The 25,131-nt window shown below is 43.6% G+C and overlaps 1 protein-coding gene across 6 annotated transcripts in view; it reads left to right on the top strand.

The window, feature by feature from the left end:
- Nucleotides 1–25,131, top strand: part of ADAMTS17 (ADAM metallopeptidase with thrombospondin type 1 motif 17) — a 313,719-nt gene that overhangs the window by 232,521 nt on the left and 56,067 nt on the right. For all 6 annotated transcript variants that reach the window (XM_037000598.2, XM_073227012.1, XM_037000599.2 and 3 more), the window contains 3 exons: nt 3,250–3,407; nt 6,262–6,421; nt 8,996–9,131. In XM_037000598.2, coding sequence (XP_036856493.2) covers nt 3,250–3,407; nt 6,262–6,421; nt 8,996–9,131 — 454 coding nt within the window. The remainder of the gene's footprint in view (nt 1–3,249; nt 3,408–6,261; nt 6,422–8,995; nt 9,132–25,131) is intronic.

Genomic DNA, 25,131 nt, shown 5'->3' with positions numbered 1-25,131 from the left:
TTTCCATGTGCTGATAGATCCAGACTTACACCGAGTCTCTGGGCAACCCCGTGGGAAGAAAATTGCTTCTTGTCAAGGTGAACAAAAGCCTTGATATTGACTTGGGGTTGGGTGATGGGCCCATGCCTGGAGCCGAGGTGGAGCTCAGGGTGAGCCCCCCATCACTGGAGCAAGACCATCCCCAGAGGAGATTCTGGTTGTTGCTACTTAACAAAGGAGAAACAGGTGCCAGGCAGCGGCACGCTAGATGTTCACAGCAGCCATAAAATGGGAACAAGGTTGGGGACCCAACTTCTAAATTGGAGGCCCCAGCCCAGGGCACTGAATGTGGGAGTGGTGGGTACATATGGAGGGCCAAGACAAAGAGGGGAGTGGCCACCCTGGCGTGACTCTGATCTTTGTATGGAAAATGGGTTCTTGGGGTTGGGGAAGGGCAAGCAGCATGGTGATCGGCATACAGCTTTGAAGAAACTCCGCTCCTCTCTCTGAGTTCTCATTCCCAGCGAGGAGGATCTCAGTGTGCTCAGGTGTCTCCTATCCCAGTAACAGTAACAGCAAGCCTTCTGCTGTCCTACACCCCTCACAGCCACTCTCCAGTAACTGCACCTTGCGCTTGCGTCTCCGTACAGGGTGGTGCATTTTCCTCCCTCCTTCCTGCCCTAGCATCTGGTCTTGGCGAGATCAGTCATGGCCTCTGAGGATCAGGAGCAACAGTCCATGCCTGCTCATGCACTCCTGGGCGCCCCTCTTCTGCCTGCTTTCTTGCAATCTCAGTTCAAAGGATGCCCCCTTTATCTGCCCTGGTCCCTGCTGATGCACACATAGACATGGGCCCCAGACTCACTGTCAAAGAGCTTACAAAATTGTCTTGTGTTTATCTTGTTTTCTCATCCATCTCCCTTCCAAACAAGCTCTCTGAGGGCAGGAGCTGTGAATTTCTCACCCAGCTAGGAGACCCTCAGGAAAAGGGGAGGGACGGGCAGGGGGATGATGTTTTTCAACACTCCGGTCCTCACTTTCTCTGTCTGCTGCTTCCCGCCAGCCCGCACTGATTCCTAAACCCAAATTCACATGCACGCATGCCAGCAACAATTTTCCAAACCTGCAGAAAAGTTGAAAGAACGATGAACATGCCTGGACTCCCCAATAACTGACATAACCAAATACATTTTAGATTATTAGTTCACTGGAAGTGTTGGAAATCCATAACGTTAGTTATGTTTACAAAAGTATGTAGAACGTGAGATCCTGCAGTGTTTGAGTCTGGAATTTGTTCTCTTTGGAAACAAGTATGACATCTGCACATTTCAGCATTTGTCATAAAATTCTGGACTGAAGCTACAGCCTAAAGAAGGTGCAACTTAAAATTGCCAGGATGGTAATAAGAGTGCTGAGCTTGGTCTGGTTAGGATCAGCTGTTCACTCTACAACTTAATAACTGTGTGACTTTCTGTGCCCCCATTTTCTCATCTGTGGGAAGAGAAAAATCATCTCTGGCCTTAGAGAGCTGTTGGGGAGATTAAGTGGGTAAAAGTATATAAGTGGGTGAAACCAGAGTGTACTTCTTAAAGAGTGGCTTAGAGGTGGTGGCCGAGGAAGAGAAAAAGGAGCAGAAATGGTGAGTATCCCACTCTTCTCACCTCCTTGTCATAGCCAGGAAATTTCAAGAGCAGGTAGAATTTAGAATTTCTTGAATGACAATATTTGATTCCAAGCAGTAGAGCTTTCTCTTTTCTATGCCTTTCCTGGAGTCCTGTTATGCTCAGCCGCTCGCAGCGCACAACCACCCTGGATGTGAACCCCCCAGCTGGAAGTCGCCATGCTAGAAAGCAGCTCTTCCCATCTCTCTGTGTTTCTTTTGGCAGTTGCTCTAAGCAAGGAGCCCTGAGCGTGCACCTCTGTGTGCACCAAGGGAGTCTGGTGGGCAGAAGCGAACACCGGAACCATAATGGCCTAGAGACAGGAAAGAGGAGGTGCAGTGTCCCTCCAGCTGCTTGTGCCCTGACTTGGACTGAACCCACCGGGTCCTAACCCAGCGTGGGGCTCATGAATTCAGGGCCAACCGAAAACCCTTGTTGGTTTCAACTTTCATTATCCAAAATCGGTATTCAATGGGGGCATTTAATTTCTGGCCTGAGGAAGCAGAGAATAGGGAGCAGGTGAGAACCTGATTCCACTGGCTGAACTGAGCAGGGTCCCCAGTGTGGCTGGGAACCCTTGGGGCCTCGGGCTGCTCCAGCTGCCCTTGCAGAGAGTGAGGCATTAGACTCAGTGAGCTGGGAGTTTCATTTTCTGAGTGACCCAAAACTTGCTGTCACCCATTGTCATTTGCAACCTTCTCCTGAATGCCAGCGGAAGTTCTGGTTAGTTTTTTTCCTTTCCCAAGCAACAAAACAAAACAATTACACTGCGGAGTCTTCTCGTGCATCTATAGCTCCAAACCTAAGTGAGGAGACCAAATAGGTTGCTGGTGAGCCCAGAAAGTAAATACATGGCTTGTATGGAAAACCAGATTTTCATTATGGCCTATCAGCAAAATGGTGATTCCTTGCCTCTTACACATTTCCTGCCAAGTGGAGGTGTGAATGAACAAAGTGTGAACTTGAGGCCTGTGAAGCTGGAGTGTGGGAGGCGCAGGCCCCACCGCACGGCACCTGCCTTCCAGTCACATCTGTAGGCAGATCTGGTTCCAGACTCTCCTACCTGATAGACTAGCAACTGTTCCTGGAAGGGGCACCCACCGTACTAACCTATCACATCCTGAAGAGATGTTGGAGTTGGGCTGCCCTCTTTAAAAAGCCCAGGTAGGTCACAGTCCAGTGAATTGATAAGTTTGGCAGAAGCAGCAAAACCCATTTTGTAGCCTTGGATGCATTAAAATAGAATTCACTCATCAGGCTGAAGCCCCTCTACTCTAAGTCTGGTGAGCTGCAGCTGGGCTGCGGTCATTGCCATGCCCTGGCGCTCCTGCCTGCACCCCCACTCTGTCCCTGTGTGAGCTGATTCCCAGACAGGCAGCCCGCGCTTGAAGCTCGCTCTCCGAGGGTCCTGTGGGTCTTGACTGGTTTGCTGCCTGTGAGCCAGGCTTCTGTTCTCAAGACACAGAAAGCCACTCCCCTCACTTCAGGCCTCCCTGCTTTCTGCCATGGAGGTGGAGGCTGAGACCCCCACCCTCTATTCAGGACACCCAGATTCCCTTAAAGACAGACTGACTCTCTCTGATTCCATGGTGTTCCATTATCTTTCTAGCTCTCAGGGACTCCAGTAAGCGATCCATCAACAGTGACTGGAAGATAGAGCTCCCCGGAGAGTTCCAGATTGCAGGCACGACTGTCCGCTACGTTAGAAGGGGCCTGTGGGAGAAGATTTCCGCCAAGGGACCAACCAAAATACCGCTACACTTGATGGTAACTTGCTACGCTTTGGCGTTTGTCTTGAGACTGACACTCTGGGGGGTCTCCCAGTTGGCTTCTTCCCTGGGACCCTGAGGGAGGGGATGCACCTGGCTGCAGGTGGTTTACCTGGCCACCTGCTGCTCAAGCCTGCCTCTGGGTCTTACGTGACCCCTTTCACTGCGTGCTTCGGAATTCTCCCCTTTCAAAACCTCGTGCTGGCTTTCCACTGGCAGAGCGCCCCTCTTTCTCAAAAGGCATTGCCTCCGGGAAGGAAATGCTTAGCCATGTAGCAGCCAAGGAGACTTGGCCCCGTTAAGCAGACAGCCCCACTCAAAGTCTGTGTTTTTATATCAGATGGCATAGATCCGCCCCATAGTTTGTGTATCCACATTGAAAACTACCGTTTGGAAGTGAACTGTTGACTGTATTTCCAAACCAACATTACTCAGATTTTCCAGACTCAGCTTGGAACAAGCATTCGGGAACCAGGAGGGAGATCTAGGTTCTATAGGACGGTTTACTCTGAATGGTCTCCAGGAACCTGTGCCGCCAGGCCAGGTCAGGACACCCTTGTTTTATCTGTTGTCTCAGGCAGGACACCGTCCAAATCCTTAAACATCTGGCTGTGCATCCTTTTAAGAATATTGAAGATCTCGAGGGAAAGGAATGCCACTGTTTCCTTCTCTGGGTCCAGGAGTTCTCATGGCTAACTTCTGATAGCTCATAATTATTGATTCCATGTCTCCTTCCAAAGAATGGGATTTGTGGCAGCTTGTAAGTCCATAATCAAAGCACATTTTGTCCTCAGTGCTTGCCAAAGTTTCTGCTTGGAAGTTCTTTTCCTCCATTAATTTGTGGTCTCTGGCAACCTGCAGCTGTTCAAGGTTAGGGGACACCCAAAGCACTCCCTGGCTACCTCCCAGGGAATCTCCTGAGGAGACCAACTCTGCCTGTGACCACCAGCGCCCAGTGGTTATCACCGGATGACCCTACCACACTGCAGTTTCTCATGAAAGTAAACCGGTTTCCAGGCACAGCATAAACTGTCCAGAAATCTGTCAATGTTGCACTCGGCCCCCTCAATCCATTGCAGATATATCCTGGCACATTTGATTTCTGGGACCCAAGAATCTATACCTAAGCCATTTCTCTGTGATTAGATTGTTTGCTAGTCTAAGTTATTAGAACAAATCCTCCAGTTATGCAGAGGGGCTATAGAAGGAAGCAAAAGACAAGCTAAAGCCTGTACACAATATCAGCTTATGAATTTGCTTTCTCAGGCCAACACCAAAATAGGTATATTTCCCTTCTTTCCCAAAAGCTTTCATAAACAATGAGTCAATCATCAGCCCACTACAGCAAATGCACAGCCTAAATTCATTCAAACACTGGTAAGCAACACTCAGAGTAGGCAACAACCACCTCAGGTGAATTTCCAGCCCTCTTTAGTATCGGTCACTTTTCTTTCATGAAATATGATTGTTACCTAGAAATGAGAGGTGCCCCTACTGCCCCCGCCTCTAAATCAAAGTCCATTGTCCCCAAACCAGGGGACGCACATTGCTTACAGGGTCAGGAGCACCACAGAGTCACGGGACCTGCATTTGAAACCTATTAAACACTCACATACACAAATTATATGTGGCTGCAAAAGTGCATGAAATTGATTTCATATGGATTCTCGATTCACCAGTCTTATTCCCATACTGAGATAATAAAGTTCTTTGAGAGAGTTTTTTTTTTTTAAACTGCAGGCATTTTTCCAAATGCATTACTGCAAGTCTGTTTCTTAGAGAAGTGGATGTTTATGCAGTTTGGGCTGCCTGGAGCACCCCACCCCCACCCCACCCCTCCAGCCCTAGAGGGCTGGGAGATGCTTGGAAGGAAGATCGCCCCCATTGTCTGGCCCCCTGCCACCTGGCTTTCCCCAAGCAAGTCAGGTAGAACACACTCTGCCTTTAGCTCCAACTGGCCTGGAAGAATATGTGCTAGCTGCTTAGACCCAGGAGCACCCACTGGTTCCAAGCTTGGCCTGAAGACACATCACCCATAGTTTGGCCACTTTAAGCTCCCACATAAGGACATGTTCTGCACTGTTATGTGTAGAGAAATAAACCTGGTCGAGTACCTCTAGACTTACAGGGCTCATCACGTGCATTACCAAACAAAGTGCAGACCCAGCCATCGCTTACTCACCAGGATTTCAGACCTGAGGGTCCCCAATCTACAGGATGGCCCCTCACCCCTCTCCCCCAGCATTAAGCCCTGAGCCAGGTCTCTGCCACCATGGGGGGCATTGTCATTCTCCTAGCACCCGTGGCCACAGGAAGGCTCACACCTCCTTAGGCTTCTACCCAGAAGCCCCTTGGGCTCCCCTGTGGTGGGCTGTGTTTGCCCTGGACCTTGCCTTGCACATAGCAATGCCTGGTGCCCGGGGAGTGAAGCATGATGTTCATTTTCAAAGTAAAGTATTCCTGCTTGTTCAGATGCATATTCAGGTAAAAGCTATATGTTTATGTCCTTGCCTGCAAGGGCAGCTTTGTGGGTGAGCATGTGGGAATGGGTCCTTTTCTCCATGAAAAGTGCAATTAGAGCCCACAATCTTGCTCATCCCCAAATTCCTCGTCTAAACCAGCCCTCCCTCCAGTGGGAAAGAGCCGACTCCTGCGGATGGCTTACATGTGCTCTCACCCCCGCGTTGAGTATCTGAGGAATGTGAGACTGAAATGAAGGAGTGCGCCTAGATTAAATCTGTTTGGAAACCCATGGTAGGGAGAGAGCTGAAGCATGGCTTGGCTGGCAGGTTCAATAAATGGGTAGGTTTTGCTCAATTTCAAAATGGCCTTTTATTTTGCTGCTGATCCAGGTGTTGTTATTTCATGACCAAAATTATGGAATTCATTATGAATACACCGTTCCTGTAAACTACACTGCTGAAAATCAAAGTGAGCCCGAAAAGCCCCAGGACTCTCTGTTCATCTGGACCCACAGCGGCTGGGAAGGGTGCAGCGTGCAGTGTGGCGGAGGTGAGTGCCGGGGTCGTGGGCTTGGGGGGGCATGGGGTTTTGCTGAAGGGTGGAGTAAATTCAGGGCACTCTGCAGCCAGTGCACAGAGCAGGGAAAGGCCAGTCACATAACCTGTATTTGCTTGCACAGGAGCGTAACCACGTCCCACTGCAAATCTCTCTGCAAAACACTTAGGCAAAGTCTTCCAATTTCCTACACATTGGAGCTGTGCCCACTGGCTGCTTTGCCTATGGCACAGGGCCCTCAGACTCTGAGCTGAGTGGAGGTTGGGCTGATGTACAGCTGTTCACAGGGGTGACAGGTGACCCTGGTCTGGAGGAGAATAAAGCTTCATCTGCCATTTGGTGGAAGGGCCCCAGAAGATGTTTCTTGCCCCTGACTCAGTACCCTTTCCTCTTTGCTGCAGTAGCCCCACCTCAGGATACAATATAAAACAAGCCTAAAACATTAGTCCTGGCTTCCTGATTTGCTGCCATATTTTAGCAAACGACTTACCTACTCTATATCTGAATTTCCTCTCCCCTGAAATAGTGCGATTGGGCCTCCCACCCACTGCAGGGAGGAGACTGTCACAGTACAAAAATCAGTATGAACCAAAGGCAGTGTATTTATTTCTGTGGTGTTTGAGAGGAGAAATCAGAAGCCATTTGGAACTCTTAGACAGCAGCCCCTTAGTACGCGGACTTTGTCACCCTCATGGGACGCACAGTGGGGTCATGGCAGCTAGGACACAGGGTGGGTGGACCTTGATGGGCACAGAGTAAGGACAGGAAGTCAGCCAGAACTCTGGAACACCAATTCAAAGAGTGAGATGGCAGGATGGGACCGGGGCTTGGCCCCGCTAAGTCCCAGTCCCATGTGGCTAGTGACGGCTGAGATGACAGTTGTCACCCAGTATGTAGAGGACTGTATACCATTTAAATGACTATCCCACTTCTAAGGGAGAAGAATTATTGCCACGGCATGACTGGGTACGTCACCCAGCCAGGGTCAGCGCGAAGCCCTCCCTCCTGCACGCCTGGGCTAACCACCCTACCGTCTGTCCTCAGCCTTTTCCTCAGGCAGCCCCGTGGTGGGTGGCATAGACTCAGGATTCCCGTCAGCCCTGCATCCTCCCCCTCCACCCCTCACCCCGAGAACCCCCTCTCCCTCAGCTGCCATCTGTGCTTGTGGCCCTCCAGTCTCCAAATCCAGCCGGTGCCCGTATCCCTGATCCCTCCACTTTCCCTCTTGGGCAGCTTGCGGCCAACTAAGCATGGCCCAGATGGAGGAGTTTGCAGGCTCCCCTTGCTGGGGGCTGGGGCAGGGCTGTTTTACTGCTGTCACTGCGGGCCCGTGGGCATCCTGTCAGGACATCAGTGCCTCCCAACTCCCTGACACAATTGTCAGACCTGCAGCCCAAATCATGTGCTGGCTTGAGGTGGCACCACACTTTCTCCATTCACCCAAGGCTGCAGTTGTGGGCAGTCAGAGCCAACGGTGCAGTTCAGGATTCCATAATGTTGAGTCGTTCCTACAGGACAAATTCCCCGGGAGACAGACTGAGCAAGGAGTCTGGGATCCAAATAGTTGTGCCTGACATCCTATTAAACTTTTATTGCCTCACTTCCCGAATAATAACAATAGCAGGAATATAGCTAGTATGACGTGTTAGCCCTTCCAGGCTCTGTTCTAAGCACTTGATATGTATCAGTTCACTTTAACTATTCCTGAAGGTACCCTAAAGTGCAGGGAGCTTAAATGAATCACCCCGTCAAGGCAACTGAGGCATAGAAGCACGATAGCTAACTGCGGATGTGTTTGCTATGCTAGTGCTCCAGCCAAGTTGAACCCAGACAGCCTGGCCCCAGAGGCCACCCTCCTAGCTCGCAGTCACTCACCCCCCTGACAAAGTTGTGGCCAAGCAATGTGCAGGGTGCTGTGGGAGCACACGACAGAATGGCTACCTCCAGCTGAGCAAAGCTCCCCAAAAGCAGGTGGTACTTAGGCACAAGCAGTAGTTGGCTGGCTAGACAAATTCTCTGATTAGCCCCAGATGGGCTGTCTGCAGAATGCAGGCTGGTGTGCCCTTCAGATCAGCCTTCCTGCTTCTTGCTTCTCTCCAGCAAGGAGGAATTATGTCCCAGGCAGCTGTGATCTCTGATAAGGGCTGATGTACAGGTATTTAATTGAGACCATATCTCCACAGGCCTTTGGCACAGAATGAGCAGATAAAGAGACTGGCAATCTATGTTGGAAACTGGAGACCCAAATCAGAACTTTGTCTCAGTGAATCCCAAGCTGTCCAAGGCACAGCTGGTCTGAGGTGTTACTTCTCTCTGATCCTGTTCTAGAATCTGTGTCCTGCCCCTGCCATGTCCTAAAACACCTTCATCCCTAAGATTATGGTTCTCTAACCACCAGTAAGGCATTACAACAGTCACTTCTCTGACAACAAAAAAGGCGTTACAACAGTCACTTAAATGACAGACTGGTCAAAGGAGGCTCCTGACTGCTCCTCCATAAGCGTGAATGAATGGCCTTTCCAGGCACAGGCAGCCACAGCCTCTCAGCCCCCGTGGTTTGGTTTCCAGGGGAACGCAGAACCATTGTGTCCTGCACGCGGATTGTTAACAAGACCACAACTCTGGTGAATGACAGTGACTGCCCTCAAGCAAGCCGTCCGGAGCCCCAGGTCCGAAGATGCAATTCACACCCATGCCAGTCCCGGTAAGGAGCTGTGTTCTCAGCTCAGATCCTCCAGGGTCACGGTAACAACGCTCGTGAGTGGGGGATGGGGGGGCAGTGATACCCACTAAACACCACAGTGCTGCGCTAGGCCACGTTCCATCGTTGCTGAGTGATTTCTGCTTGCTCAAAATACTGCATTTGTGGCTACTAAGTCAGCACTCGGATAGAAATGCTGGAAAGCATCTTACAGGAGGCCCTTAAGAGCATCTCACAGAGATAAACAGCCATCACCACACTTCAGCTGGTACACATCAGCTCCCCCGTGTTACGTTGTCTTGGAGAAAAAGGGCATCAGTGTCAGAGTGTGAGTTCCGTGCGTCACTGCATACGGGGTAGTGCTCACGGTTGGCTTGTTCCAGTGGCTGATGGTAACACCAGAGACTGCAGATCTTGGTGTTTATTGTTTGGAATCCATCTGAACTTCTGTTCCCAACCCCAGCTTTCACAGCCATGTTACTTGTGTGCTCTGAAGTGGATGCTCTTAGGCTGTGAACTGAGATGAATTGTGTGAAATGTTTTAATCAGTGAAGCCTTCTTATTTCCAGTCATTTTAGCAGGACTTTGCATAGTACGGTCGCTGTTATATTGTGTGATATTACCACTGGCCTCCCATTCTGCTCTGGGTTGAGGTACATGGTTTTGTTTTGTAGTTCTGTGCATTGGGTTAAGGCACCTTTACTTTTTGTAAAGAGGCTAGCCTTTTGACGTGGCAGTTTTTTGGTTCTTAAGCTCAACTCGTGCTACTTTCCTGGTGCAAAGCATTTGGGTTTTGTGCCAATCCCCAACTTTGCTTTGTCAAATGGATAAAATGTGTGAGAGGAAAAGCAAGAAGGTGAGATGTGTGTCATTGATTTTGTGTGGTTCTTGGTAAATTAAGAATGAAATTTTACCCTAATCTGAAAGCTACTAGGAATAGCTCACTTTGGAAAGTCTTCTTGAGCCTTCGGATATGGGCAGCCACCCCATAAACCCAGCAGTTGATCGATCAGTCACACACATGTGGAGTACGCTGCTGTGAAGACTCAAGATTGGACAAGCCAGTCTCTTCTGTAAGCATGACCAGCCTGGCTGTTGTGACATGATTAGATAGTAGGGCAAGTGAATCTAGAAGAGGAGAGCTCAGCCTGGGCTCAGGGTATGATTGAACAAGAAGAATCTTAGGGATCCATTCAAGAATAAGATATTAAAATTGTCTATGTTTTCAAACTTTCAATATCAAAGTATTTTTTTAAATTATGCATAGAAACTACATACCGGAAACACAAAACAACTGGGACATACATTTGATGAGGAAGAGCAGCCCGTGCACTCAGCCTACCCCTCATCTCACATGAGGCCCATGGCACTTCTGCAGAATGCCAAGGAATAAAGTTCAAAAACTGTCAGTCAAGGATTCTGCTTCCCATAATGATGGAGTAGCCTGTGTTGGACCAACCCTCAGTATTCTTCTAGAATGATACGCTAGAGCTGGGCTGATCAATATGGTAGCTACTAGCTAGTCCGAATTGAGATGTGCTGTAAATATAAAATACATGCTACGTTTCAAAGATTTAGTATGGAAAGCAGTTATAAAATATCTTAGTAATGTTTAATACTGATTACATGTTGAAATATAATTATGTTTTGGTGACTTTGGATCAAATGCAATATATAATTACAACTTAACTCACCTATTTCTTTTTACTTTTTTAATGTGGATAGTAGAAAATTAGAATTACACACATGGCTCACATTTTATTTCTGTTGAACAGTGCTGCTAGATTAACATAGCATTGGCAATGTTCAGGATATAATCCAAAATTTTTAGACATACTAAGAAAAAGAAAAATGTGAGCCATACTCACTAGAGAAGGCAATTAATGGAAACAGACTCCAAGATAACACACATATTGGGATTAGCAGACAAGAATTTCAAAGCAGCTATTTTAATTATGCTCAAAGGCATTAGTAAAAATAAGGTCATAATCCACAAACTCATAGGAACGTCTAAGTAGAAAAAAGGAGACCCTTTGAAAAAGAACACAATTTTGGGACTGAAAAATACAATATCTGAAATTTTTGAAAAATCACTTGATGGGTCCTACAGTGGATTGAGATGATGAAAAAAGGTCAGTGAACTTAAAGATGGAAGAATAAATGTTCTGGAAACTAGAAAATGGACAAATATTATTGACAATGGCAGAGACTCAGTGATCTGGAGAGCAGTATCAAACATCCTGACATAAATATAATGAGAGTCACAGAAGGCAAGGAGAGGGAGAAGGGAGCAGAAAATAATCGTTAAAGAAACAATAACCAAAATTTCCCAGATTTTGTGGAAGACAGAAAAGAGGCAATCAAGTCACAACTTGAGTATTTCAACTAGATTCCAGATGAATTCAGAGCTGTATAACAAAGCCCTCTGATCATTAGACCAAGCGGGCCAATGTAGCACCTTTATGATTTTGCCTCCTGCAGCTCTTCTAGGAGGGGACTTTCTGCAGAATTCTAACCAGAAAATCATGTAGGAAAGCATCTATTAAATAAAGTCACATAAACAAGCATGAATTAACAAAGGTGCAAACTCTATAAATCAGTGCTATGGAGCTCCTCTAAGCTTGGAAAAAAAACATCAAATGTGTGTGTATGGCTCCAAAATGCTGACAGACCATTCTGACAGACCACAGTCCCGCAGTCTGGCCATGGCTGAGCGCAAGTTCAAAGCAAACACGCATTAGATTAAATGTAGCTTCAGAAGCACACTCTTAGTATCTTCTTAGAACAAGGGTCAGCAAACTTCTTCTGTAAAGGACTAGACAGTATATATTTTTGGCTTCAAAAGCCACATAGAGTATCTAATGTCTATTTTGCCTTACATTGTTTATAACCCTTTTGGAAATGTAAAGGCCATTCTTGGCTGCTGGGTGTACAGAAACCATCTGCAGGCTGAATTTGGCCCATGAGCCATAGATTATTGCCAGCCGTACTTACCCTTGTTTTGCCCACTGAGGTGTTGGGACCACAGCCCCAGCATGAACCCAAGTCCTGAAGGCACAACCTCAGGGGATGCATGCTCTTATTATACGATCGAGGGCACATTGTTATTCTGAGTTCCTTTTTATTGCCCAGTTGCTCAATACTCTTTTTAAAAGCATTGAGCAGGCCTTGAACAACACAGTGCAATCAATGTCAGTACTTCCATTTATTCAACATGTATTTATGGAGCACCTTCCCATTCACGAGGCTTGGTGGAAGGTACCAAGGTATTTAGAGGTGAGAAAGACAATCAAGGTTTTGTGCTCATGTAATTTGATAAATGCCAGGTTTCTCCTCCCCACCGCTTTCCTTTCTAGGCCACCCTCGTCCATTCTCTTTCCAACTCTGTAAAATCATGTGGCTCAGACTTAAAGAATGACTAGAATGCTTAGGAGCAGAGGAGCAAATAAAATTGTTAAAAGGATAAGGCCTCACCTTTTTAGGCCTCAGAGCCTAAAAAGAGGTGCCTGCATGCCTACTATAGTCTAGTATTGTTTGTTGGGTTGTTTACTTGTTTATTTTGAGTCATCTGACTTTGTACAGACTTACCTTGTTTTATTGTGCCTCATGCTATTGGTGCTTCCCAGATACTGTGTTTGTTACAAATTGAAGGTTTGTGGCAACCTTGCTGCATTGAGTAAGTCTGTCATCACCATTTTTCTAATAGCATTTGCTCACTTCCTGTCTCTGTGTCACATTTTGGTAATTCTCAGAATATTTCGAACTTTTTCATTACTGTAATATTTCTTTTGGTGATCTGAGATGAGCAATTATGAGTCCCTGAAACTCAGGTGCTGGATAGCATTTTTTAGCAATAAAGTGTTTGTTAAGTGAGGTATATACATTGACTTTTTAGACATAGTGCTATTGCACACTTAATAGACTACACTATAGAGTAAACATAACTTTTATATGCACGGGAAACCAAAAAATCCATTTGGCTGCTTTATTATGATGTTCGCTTTATTGTCACAGTCTGAAACTGAACCTGTAGTATCTCTAAGGTCTGCCTGTACTGTTTCATAAATTGGACACATGAAAATGAATACTCATCAAGGAGTATTGTTTGGCTAAAGAAATGTGTGATCTGATTTTAAAACTTTTATGAATCCTAGTTTTATTTACATATGTATATATATAAACACATATGTAAACATACACATTGTATATATATTACATATTTATGGATACAAACACATATTTGGACAACAAAACTTGAATTATTGCATCTCATGATCTAGTTGTCATGAGTCTTTCTTAAGAACATACAGTGATATGGACTCAGGCTAGTAAGTGAAGAAAAGTGAAGAGACTGACCTTAGAAAATGAGTGCTAGATCATCAAAAAGAGGTTTAATCCATAAGTAAACACTGAACGTGGGTAAGGGAGGTGGGGTTTGGAAATGTGTGAGGTCTAGAGAATAAATGGCTGCTTCAGGTGGGGGGGACGTGATCGGGAGACAGAGCCTGGAGCCTGGGAGAAGAGCCCAAGAACCCAATGGTGTAAATTTTATTAAAGAAGCCAAAATGCTGCTCACTGTTGAATCTGGCAAGGTGAAAGAGCCTTTCTATATCATTACTCTTTGACCTTTAAAACAACAGAGATATTTGTCTTTTTCCCTTGTATTTTTCTTTATTTCCCCTGATCTCCTTTTAATTTTCTTCAACCCTCTTGTTTCCATTGAGCTCCTTACAGTTTCCTTTACCTTCCCACCTGCACACCATTAGCACCTCTTTATTCTAATCCTGCCACTAGCTCTGAGGATCCTTCTCCCAAACCTGCCATAACCCTATGGAATCTGGAACCTGACACGTGGGGCAGATGGCCTCTCTCCAGCATCTTGCACACCAATGCAAACACATCAGCAAACCCTGCCCTGACATTGGCAGGAGAGGCAGAAATCACAGATCGGATCAGCTGTACTAACCGTGGCCAGCAGCCTTCACCTTGCTGACCACAGTCTGCAGGGAAGAGGCCCCACCATCATATGACATCTAAGAAGGAACCCTGTGTGCCAGCTACTTAAGACCCGATATCAGATAGTCCTGGAGCAAGGAGACAGGATATGTCAGGGTGACAGGCTCATTCTGGAACACACAGCTCATGCTTCACCAGAGTTAATATTTTTGCAGTCTTTTAGAGCTTTTGGCCACTTGCAAAGGCCATTCCAAGCTATTAGGTATTTCCCTATAGTATCTGTGATTTGAACTTCTTCCCAGGCAGTACAGACTATACTTTACATTGAATTAGGGGATTCAAAAAATAATATTCAACATCTTACTGGAAATTGAATTGAATAGCCATCTGCAAAGAAGTATATTTAGATTTTAAATTTGTCTTCTTTGTTCAATTCTCTTAATCAGGTTTGCCTTATTTTGGGTTAAAAGGGAATAGGATCCATCATGTTTTTAGGAAAGCACTTCTGTGTGTGTGTGTGTGTGATCATGACTTAAGAATGAAACCTAGACTATACAGATCTTTAGGAACAGACAAAATCTAGAAATAGACTATTGTTTATTCCATTTCTAGCTAGTCCAAAAGTTGAAGCTTCTCTTTCCTGCTTTCCTCTACAATATTATGATATTGTCACTCCTCTGCCCCTGAGCCCTGGACGGGGGAGGCTGGAAGAGGCTGCCCTTGCTTCTGTCTGCCTCGTGGGACCGACTCAGGTCCTGACGCTCACAGGTGGGGAGGGCAAAGCCCGGGGTTGCAGGTGCCTGCAGGTCAACAGGGATAGTCCGGGGAATCTCTGGGATGGGGCTTCCCTCTCTGAGGCTTAGGCTACTACTCTCCAGATACCCAGACATATGACCACAGGTCTGGGACAAGAGACACCGCACAAACCATGTGAAATAAAGAAAAAATACCTAAGGGGGAAAAAACAGTGAATGGCACCAGTGGTCTTTTAATTCCTTATCAATAGGATGTGAATGGTGAGGCAAAATTTAATTGAATTCCTCAAATTTTTTCTGACACTACTCAAATTCCAGAACTTCATGAGTATTTAAATTAGCTAGTAAAGTTTTGAAGCCTTTGCTTATTTGTCTAAATTAGTTAACATTCCAGATAGGGAATCAAAAAAGCATTTCAGAGTGTTGTCTTGAATTTTAAAATTCTGTTTTCTTCTTTGCCTCCATACTTCTTAACCCTTTGATCATTTGAACATCCCTTCCTTGGGTCATTACAGAGGACAAGAGAATTCGCAGATACCAGTTTCATAGATAATAGAATTCTTCGGTTGAGATAGCTTTGCATGTAGGTCCCAGGACCCATTAAGAAGTCCTTCTTTCCTCCTGACTTTTCTGAGTAATAAAATATAAAGAGCATTTGAGCACTTGATTTTCACATTTGATTTTTATGTCACAATTACACAGGAAAGGAAAAATAAATGGAAAAGTTGAAATTCAGCCTGAGGAAGAAAAACAAAGACAACTGAGATCACAGTGGTCTATTAGAAGTGCAGGAAAAATATGTTTTATGCAGCTTACAGAAGAAACGTCAGACCAAGGAGGAATGGCTCTGCAATGAGGGTGGACAATGAAGGATCCCCAACGTGTAGAATCTCTAGGGATAGTTCAGAAAGGAGCTTCAAATGTGCTTAGTGGCAGCCTCCCAGAACAGTCCCTTCCCCCTTGGAGACTAAGGAAAGCCAGTGCTGGGTGGCTTTCTTATAGGAATGAATAGTCCTCAGATAGGAGCAGTTTGTCCTAGAGAAGGACAATTCTTTTCTCCTTAAAGGTGAATATTTATTTACAAAGACATTGAAAGTAAAAGGATGGAAAAAAGACATAGCATGCAAACAGAAATAAAATTAAAAAAGCAGGAGTGCCTATACAAATATCAGAGAAAATAGATTTTGAAATGAAAATGTTGCTAGAGATAAAAATGAGTATCATTTTATAATGATAGAAGGACAATCCATCAAAGATGTAACAATTACAAATATATAGGCACCTAATAACAGAGTCCTACAATACACAGAATGGAGAGAGAAATAGTTCAACAATAATAGAGACTAATACTCAGCTTTCAATAACAAATTTTAAAACTAGAAAGAAGATCAACAAGGAAATGTAAGAGTTGAGTAACACTATGATCCTCCTAGACCTAACATGTCTATAGGCCACTCCAGCCAACAGCAGCAGGATATACATTCTTCTTCATGTACATGTGAAGCTTTCTCAAGGGCAAACCATAATTTAGGCCATTAAATAGACCTCAAGAAATGTAAAAGGACTAAAATAATGCAAAGTATGTATTTATCATAATTGAGTAAAGTTAGAAATAAAAAACAGAAATTTTATAAACTCACAGGTATGTGGAAATTAACAACAAAAAAAATCACTTCCTAAATAACCAGTGGGTCAAAGAGAAATCACAGAGAATTTATAAAATACTTGCAGATAAATGAACATGAAGATACAACATGCTAAAACTTAGGAAATGCAGCTAAAACAGTCCATATGGGGAAATTCATATCTTAGGGGGAAATTTGAAATAGAAAAGAGAAAAACAACAGAAAAATCAGTGAAACTGGAAGTTGATTATATGAAGAGAACTAAAACAATTTAGTTAGATTGACCCCCAAAAAATGAGAGAATACTAAAATTAGTAAAATCAGAAATGAAAGAGAGGACATTACTACAAACTTTCAGAAATAAAAAAGATTGTAACAGAATCATATAAATAATTATGTGCCAGTGAGCTGTATGCCAGTCAGTTTGATAGCTAACATGAATTGGACAACTCCTAGAAAAGTGCAGCTACTGAAACTGATGAATAAAGAGGAAATGGAAAACCTGGGTAGGCCTATAACAAGTAAAGAGATTGAATTACTAATCAAAAATTTTCCCACAGAGAAAATCCCAGGACAAAAAAGCTTCACTTAGAAATTCTACCAAATATTTAAGGAGAATTAATGCCAATCCTTCACAAATTCTTCCAAAAAATAGAAGAGGAAGAAACACTTCCCAGTTCATTCTATGAGGCCACTATTACCCTGATACTAAAAACAGATAAAGACATCTCAAGAAAAGAATACCACAAACCAGTATCTTTTATAAACATTGACATAAAAACTTCAATGAAATATAAACAAATTGAATCTAACAACATATAAAAAGGATAATATACCATGACCAAGTGGGATGTATTCCAGGAATGCAAGGTTGGTTTATCATCTAAATATCAATTAATGTAATCCATTATATAAAAATAAAATTTTAAAACACCATGATCATCTCAATAGCTGCAGAAAAATCTTTGACAAAATCCAAGACCCTTTCATAATAAGAACACTTAACAAATCATGATTAGAAGAACTTCCTCAGCATGATAAAGGGCATCTACAAAAAACCCACAGCTAATATAATACTTAATGGTGAAAGATTAAGTGATCTCCTCTTAAGGAATGAAACACAATATCTATTTTATCCATTTTTATTCAACATTGTACTGGAGGGTCTAGCCAGGCATTTCATTTAGGCAAGAAAATGAAATAAAAGGCATCCAGATTGGAAGTGAGAAAGTTAAACATTGCAAATTACATGATCTTGAATATGGAAAGTTCTAAGGAATCCACTAAAAAACTTTTAAACTAATAAATTCAATAATGTTACAAGATATAAAGTCAATAAACTAAAATCATTTGTATTTCTATACAGTAGTGATAAATGGAGAATGAAATTAAGAAAATAATTCCATTTACAATAGCATCAAAAGGGATAAAATACTTGAGTAAAAATTACCAAAATAAGTGTAAAACTTATACTCTGTAAGCTCCACAACATTGTTAAAAGGAATTTAAAAAGATCTCAATCGAGATATTCCATGTTCATCAATGGGAAGACTTAATATTGTTAAGATGGCAGTACTCTACAAATTGATCTACAGATTCCAAAGCAATCATTATCAAAATTCTACCTGTCTTGTTTGCACAAAAGGACCAAGCTGATCCTTAAATTCAAATGAATTGCAAAGGGCCTTGCATAATAAAAACAATCTTTAAAAAAGAGAAACAAAGGAGGAGGGCTCATACTTCCCAATTTCAAAACTTACTACACAGAGTTACAGTAAGCAAGAGTATGGTATTGCAATAAAGACAGACATAAAGAACAAGGGAATATAATTGAGAAATAAACCCTCGCAATTACTGTAAACTGACTGTTGACAAGATTGCCAAGAGCATTCAGTGGAGAAAGAACAATCTTCAACAAATGTTCTTGTGACATTCTAGCCAAATACAGAAGAGTCAAGTTGGACACCTACCTCACAGCATATATGAAAATTAACTCAAAATGGACCAAAGACCTGAAAAGCAAAATGTATTAAATTCTTAGAAGAAAGTGTAGGAAAAAATCTTTATGACCTTAGATTTGGCAATGATTTCTTATATTTGACAGGAAATGTACAAGCAACAAAACAAAAATAAATAAATTGGGCTTCATTAAAATTAAAAACTTACATGCTTCAAATGTAGCTCCCCCTGTGTCCTGAGGTATCCTGAAGTATCAAGAAAATTTTTAAAAACCCACAGAATGGGAGAGAATATTTTCAAATCATATATCTGATGAGATTTATATCTAGAGTATATAAAGGACGATTACAACTCAATAATAAAATGATACATAATTCAATTATAAAGGATCTGAATAGATATTTCTCCTGAGGAAGAGGTGGAGGGAAGGAATTGGGGGTTGGTAGCTAAAGGGTACAGTTTCTTTTTGGTATAATGAAAATATCTAGATTGCGGCAAAGGTAATTGAATTGTATACATTAAATGGTTGAATTGTGTAGTATGAGTTATAGCATCTCAGTAAAGCTGTTATAAACACACAAAGAAGCACACATTTCTTAATGCAGGCTCTTGGGGCTCTAAGCAAGCTCCTGTAAGTTCCTGTAAGCAGAGGCTGGCAGACCAGCCCCCACCCAGAGCTCAGATATCTCGGGACACAAGGGGAGCTCAGGATAGTCAGGAACCTTGGCTGGAATGTCTCAGGTGTCCCCTCTCGAACAAGCACCACTATATCTTATTAGCCACCCTCATCATGCCCAGGTTGCTGATCTCGTCCATCCTCTTCCCCTACAAAATGCCATCTCTCTCCCTGAGCCTCTCATTGGGATTCTTAGGACAGAAAATTTTTAGGGTGTAGTCAGTCACCCTCCAACTGGTCCTGTTTGAGTTGGCCTTTCCCCTTGGCTGCCCCTCAGACCTTTCCATGTCATGCCTTTCTGCTGGAGGACTGTCTAGTAAGGTGCACACCCAATGTAGCTTTCATTCCCCAACCACACTGGCAAGTGAGGCTGAATGTCCTTCTCCCTGTGCCAGTCATCATCCTGTAGCCCCACGAGAAAGAATAAGAAATAAGCAGGGTGGGTTTTCAATCAGGAGTCAGGGACATCCACAACCCAACTGGTGCTTTCCATGCCTCTCACTGTTAGAGAGAGAGAGTGTGTGTGTGTGTGTGTGTGTGTGTGTGTGTGTGTGTGTAGGGGGGGAATCTGAGGGGATGGGGACTATGGAGAGAATAACAGTACCATTTGGTTGGCCCATCTCTTTATTTACTTGGTCACTTCTTTTTAATGTTTCTACCATGTACTACCATGTTCCAAGTATTTTAAGTACCAAAGATTTGACATTATACTGCTTAATACTTAGTATCAGCCCCCCTACCCTACCTATATTGCAGAATTTAGTACTAGACAAGATGGGAAAGAGCTTTGTAAACTGAAAAGGGACGCCAGTAGCTGGGACTTGGAATCCCTACTCTGGGCGTTCTTCTAGACCATGCAGACCTGCCCATCCTCCTGTTGACCCCCAGCTCACCCATGTCAGTCAAATCCTACCTACCCTTAAAAAAGCCCAGTCTCTTTCTTTCTTCTCACCCATGGTACCTCTTCCCCAAGCCCCAGAGCAGAAACATCAGGGTAAGAATGAGCAAACCTTATACACTATTGAGACGGTTGAAATAAGAACTGGACATACTCAGTGGTAAAAACTGAAAGCTTTTCCTCTAAGATCAGAAACAAAGCAAGGATGCCCACTCTCACTACTTTTATTCAAAATAGCATTGGAAGTCCTCCTAGCCAGAGCAATTACGCATGAAAAGGAAATAAAAAGCATCCAGATTGTAAAGGAAGAACTAAAACTGTCATTCTATGTAGATGACATGATATTATGTATGTGAAAACCCCAAAGACTCCACAAAAAACTATTAGAACTAATAAATAAAACTTCAGTAAATCAATATACAGAAATATGTTACATTTCTATACACTAGTAACAAGCTACCAGGAAGAGAAATTAAGAATGCAATCCCATTTACAATTGCATAAAAAAGAATAAAATACCTAGGAATAAATTTAACCAAGGAGGTGAAAGACCTGTACACTGAACATTAAAGAAGATACAAATAGGTAGAAAGATATCCCATGCTCCTGGATTGGAATTATTAATATTGTTAAATGTCTATACTGCCCAAAACAATATACAGATGCCATGCACTCCCTATCAAAATTCCAATGGCACTTTTCATAGAACTAGAACAAACAATTATAAAATTTGTATGGGGCCACAGAAGACCCAGAATAGAAAAGGCAATCTTGAGGAAGAAGGTCAAAGCTGGAGACATCACAATCCCTGATTTAAACCCATATTATAAAGCTATAGTAATCAAAACTGTATGGCAGTGACATAGAAACAGACACATAGATCAGTGGAATAGAGAACCCATGCATATACTATCAATTAATTTGTGACAAAGAGGCCAAGAATATGCAATGGGGAAAGGACAGCATCTTAATGGTGTGGAAACTGAACAGCAATGTGCACAAGAATGAAACAGAACCCCTATCTTACACTATGCACAAAAATTAACTCAAAGTGGATTAAACACTTGATTGTAAGGCCTGAAACACCATAAACTGTTAGAAGAAAATATAGGCAGTAGGGTCCTTGACATTGGTCTTGGTAATGATTTTTTGGATTTGACACCAAAAGCAAAAGCAAGAAAAGCAAAAAAAAAAATGAGTGGAACTACATCAAACTAAAAATCTTCTGCACAGCAAAGGAAGCCAACAAAACGAAAATAAAACCTATTGAATGGAAAAAAATTTGCAAATCATGTATCGGATAAGGGATTAATATCCAAAATACGTAAAGAACTCATACAACTTACTAGCAAAAAACCCAAAAAATCTGATTAAAAAATAGGGAAAAGATCTGAGTAGACATTTTTCCAAACAAGACAAATAGATTGCCAATAGGTACATGAAAAGATGCTCACCATCACTAATCAGGAGGAAAATGCAAATCAAAATCACAATAAGATAACACCTCACACCTGTTACAATGGCTATTATCCAGAAGACAAACAAATAATGAGTGTTGGCAAGGATGTGGAGAAAAGGGAACCCGTGTGCCCTGTTGGTGGGCAGGTGCAGCCACTGTGGAAAGCAATATGAAGGTCCCTCACTAAATCAAAAATAGAAATGCCATATGATCCAACTATTCCACCTCTAAGTATTTATCAGAAGAAAATGAAAATACCAACTCAAAAAAGGTATATGTACCTCCATCTTGACTGCAGCATTATTTGCAAGATATGGAAACTATCTAAATGCCCATCAATGGATGGGCAGAAAATAAAAATATTATACACAGTGGAATATTATTTAACCATAGGAAACAATGAAAAATTGCCATTTGTAATAACATGGGTGGAACCTTGAGGGCATTCTATTAAATGAAATAAGTTAGATGGAGAAAGACAAATACCATATAATTTCACTTGATTGTGGAATTTAGGAAAAGGGGAAAAATGCTCATAGGTGCAGAGAAAAGATTGATGGTTGCCAGAGGTGGGGTGTGAGAGCTGGGTGAAATGGGTAAAGGGAGTCCAAAGGCACAGCCTTCCAGTTATATAGTAAATTAGTCACATAATATACAGCATGGTGACTATAGTTAATAATACTGTATTGCATGCATATTTGACAGTTGCTAAAAGATTAAACCTTAAGTCCTCATCACAAGAAAAAAATATTCTGTACATAAGTGATGATGTTAACAAGACTGATGGTGGTGATCTTTTCACAATATCTACAAATATTGAACCATTATGTTGCACACCTGAAACTAATATATGTCAATTATACCACAATAAAAAATAATAATTGGCCAAATTTTTTAAAAGATGAAAAATGAAAAAGAAACATGAAAAACAAGAAGACCTTCCATACAAAGACAGGCTCATTCTCTCTGGAGTAATGTATGTATTCTGTAACTACCTCAGCATTAGTATTAAATTGTTTAAATGAGCACATCCCTAATAGTAGCTTTTTGCATCTATTCCTCCCTACGAAACCACTTGAGCCTTTCTAGAAAGACCCCACATGGGCTGGATATGTGTAAGCCTTCAGAGGGATGCCTGGGAGAGCTGGCATCATGGAACATGGGTTATTTCTGACCACCAAAAGTGATGTCATTGTCTCTGCCTCACCTTTTTTCAGCCTTATGTCACTATTGAAGACTGAGCTCTCTCACTACTTTGAAGGTCTTCTGTTTACAGCATCTCAAGGGCTTGGGGTTTCCTCGTGGTGCACACCATTATTCTCATGCCCCTGGGGACAGGGAGTGCTAGCTGGGAGGCCTGCCAGCTTCTCCTGCTCCAAAGATGCTGGCCTGATAGTGCTGCGTGCCCACACGGTTAGGCTAAGGGGCAGTGTGTCAAGGAAGGGATGGAATGGAGGATTTCTCAGGTGAACCCAAGACAGTCCCCTGGGAGGGAAGAGATTTAACCTCTGTTAACCTCTGTTGTATGGGAATGAGTTTATAGGGTCCTTTGCTGAGAGAGGTTTAAATCTTGAGGGAATAAGGAAAACAAGTGGGTGCTGGCCGCACGAGGGAGCAGGATGGGAAACGGTGGAGTCTGAAATCGCGCCTGGCCCTTGCCCCAGAACTGGGGATCCGCCCAGAAGCGGTTTTAGGGAACAGCTTAAAATGTCAAAGGAAAGAGCTGGCAAGTGAAATATCTCAGACTGCTTGTTGGCCAAGGCCACAAATGCCAGTTCAGAGACTAGCAATGTTACGTGACATAGCGTCCTTCATTCCAGGCCCAGCTGTGGTGTCCCCTTCCATGGGGGTTCCTGGTGCTCATGAGATGAGACCACATTGCCTGTCTCTGGGAGCCGTGTGCTTCTCAGGCCTACAGATGGCAAGTCCTGCAACCTTCCCATCAGCCAACTGGCCAGGCCTCTGCCTTATGTACACATTTATGCTGGTCACAAACACACTTCCCACAGCAGGGCCTGTGGCAAGCTTAGAGGGAGGAAGGACTCCATAGTCACATCAGAGAGGGAGGTGCAGGGTCACACAGAGCCACATGGGCTCATTATTGCATCGTCCTTCACACCAACACACTTTGGATATGCCGCTGTGCACTGTGAATCACTATGAGAACACCACTATTGGTGTTTCTCTAGGAGAATTCTGATTCAGAAGCCACCCTTCCTAGAGCTTCGAGAGATAGGTGTTCCCAGCAGGAGGCTTGAGGGGCCAGCAGCCTGAGGTGAACTACTCAGGCTGACCCCATGCCTCCACCAGAACAGTATACTCAGTCGACCTCTTCCTCCCATTTAAGAGACAATCAGGTGTGGTGGGAAGCAGACCACTGAGTTATCTAATGACATGGCTACAAATGGAAATCCTGGCCCACCAACCTGCCCCCTGCTCTAAGCCTTGGCTACAGCATGGAAGTACAAAGGAGGTGACCTGAGACCACCACCTTCTGAAGCATATTGAGTGAGCCTTGACTCTAGTGAAACAAAATGCTTGACTCAGGAAACACGTGCATCAAACTTCTCTGATCCCAGGTAACAGGAACTGAATCTAAAAATGAACCCAGAAGATAGGACTATAGAGAGGATGTGGAGTAGCTCCCAAAGTTGAAGAGACACTGAAAAGCAGGTCTTGGGGAAAGGGTTTGGCACCAGCTCCAGTGGACAGGCTTTGCAGGGCATGTGGGCGGGCCGCCTCCCCTCCAAGAACTGCTCCACGCAGAGCTCGGGATGCTGGAGAATGTCTGATGGGCTGGCTGGCTCACATGCTCTCCAGGGGTGTGGTGCAGCCTCCCAAAGGAAAACCAAAGCATTCCTTCCAGAAGAAGGAAGATGATGCTGGACAGATGAAAACAGCAGACATGTCCTCCACCCTGAACACATCAAGACATGCTGATGTCATAGTCAATCTGAGACTGAGAAAGGCTATCCAACAGACACTGTCCACCTAGGACGAGAGCTGGCAAGTCTGTTAGCAAGAGGGCTACTGTACTGGAAAATTCCTGTGTCCTGGTGAGAAAGGCAGCCCAGAGGGAATGTTGCTCTTGGATATGAACCTCCAACATCAGCAGCTGTATGATTCTCAAAGCATGAGAGTTTTTTTTCCAAACTCATAGTGATTGGGTGTGGTACAACCTGTTCCCAAACACAGGCTTCTCCTGATTCTTTTAACCCCTAAATCGTACCAACATCAATGCCAGCTCAGGAGTGCGACCCAATCCGGTATAATGGCTGAAGAGAAATGTCACCGGGTCCAGTGACCTTATCAGCTGCTGGTTAAGCTCCATTTACTTGTCTTGCTTCCCTACTGAGATTTCAGTTTGTCCCTGTAAATCCCAGATAAACATTCTTTTTCTCTAAAAGGAATATTTGAAAATGACTTTATTATAAAAGCAGAGAATTTAAACCTGAGTGCTTGTATTCTTAAGATGATAATTGTGGAGGCAGCAGAAATCCAAATCAGGATGGGAGTAGGTCAGTCCATTCTTGCCTGTCAGAAGCAAGGAGAGAAGGGGACAGGGGCTGGGAACTGGTGTACTCACCCATTGGACAGATGAAGATTCTGAGATGCTTAGCTCTTAGGTGACTTACCCAAGGTCATACTGGTAGCAAGTAGAACTCAAACCAAGGT

This window comes from Manis javanica, chromosome 18 (genome assembly GCF_040802235.1).
Source record: "Manis javanica isolate MJ-LG chromosome 18, MJ_LKY, whole genome shotgun sequence".
Classification (NCBI taxonomy): Eukaryota; Metazoa; Chordata; class Mammalia; order Pholidota; family Manidae; genus Manis; species Manis javanica.
Note: the sequence above shows the minus strand (reverse complement) of the source record. Positions and strands in the feature narration are given on the sequence as shown.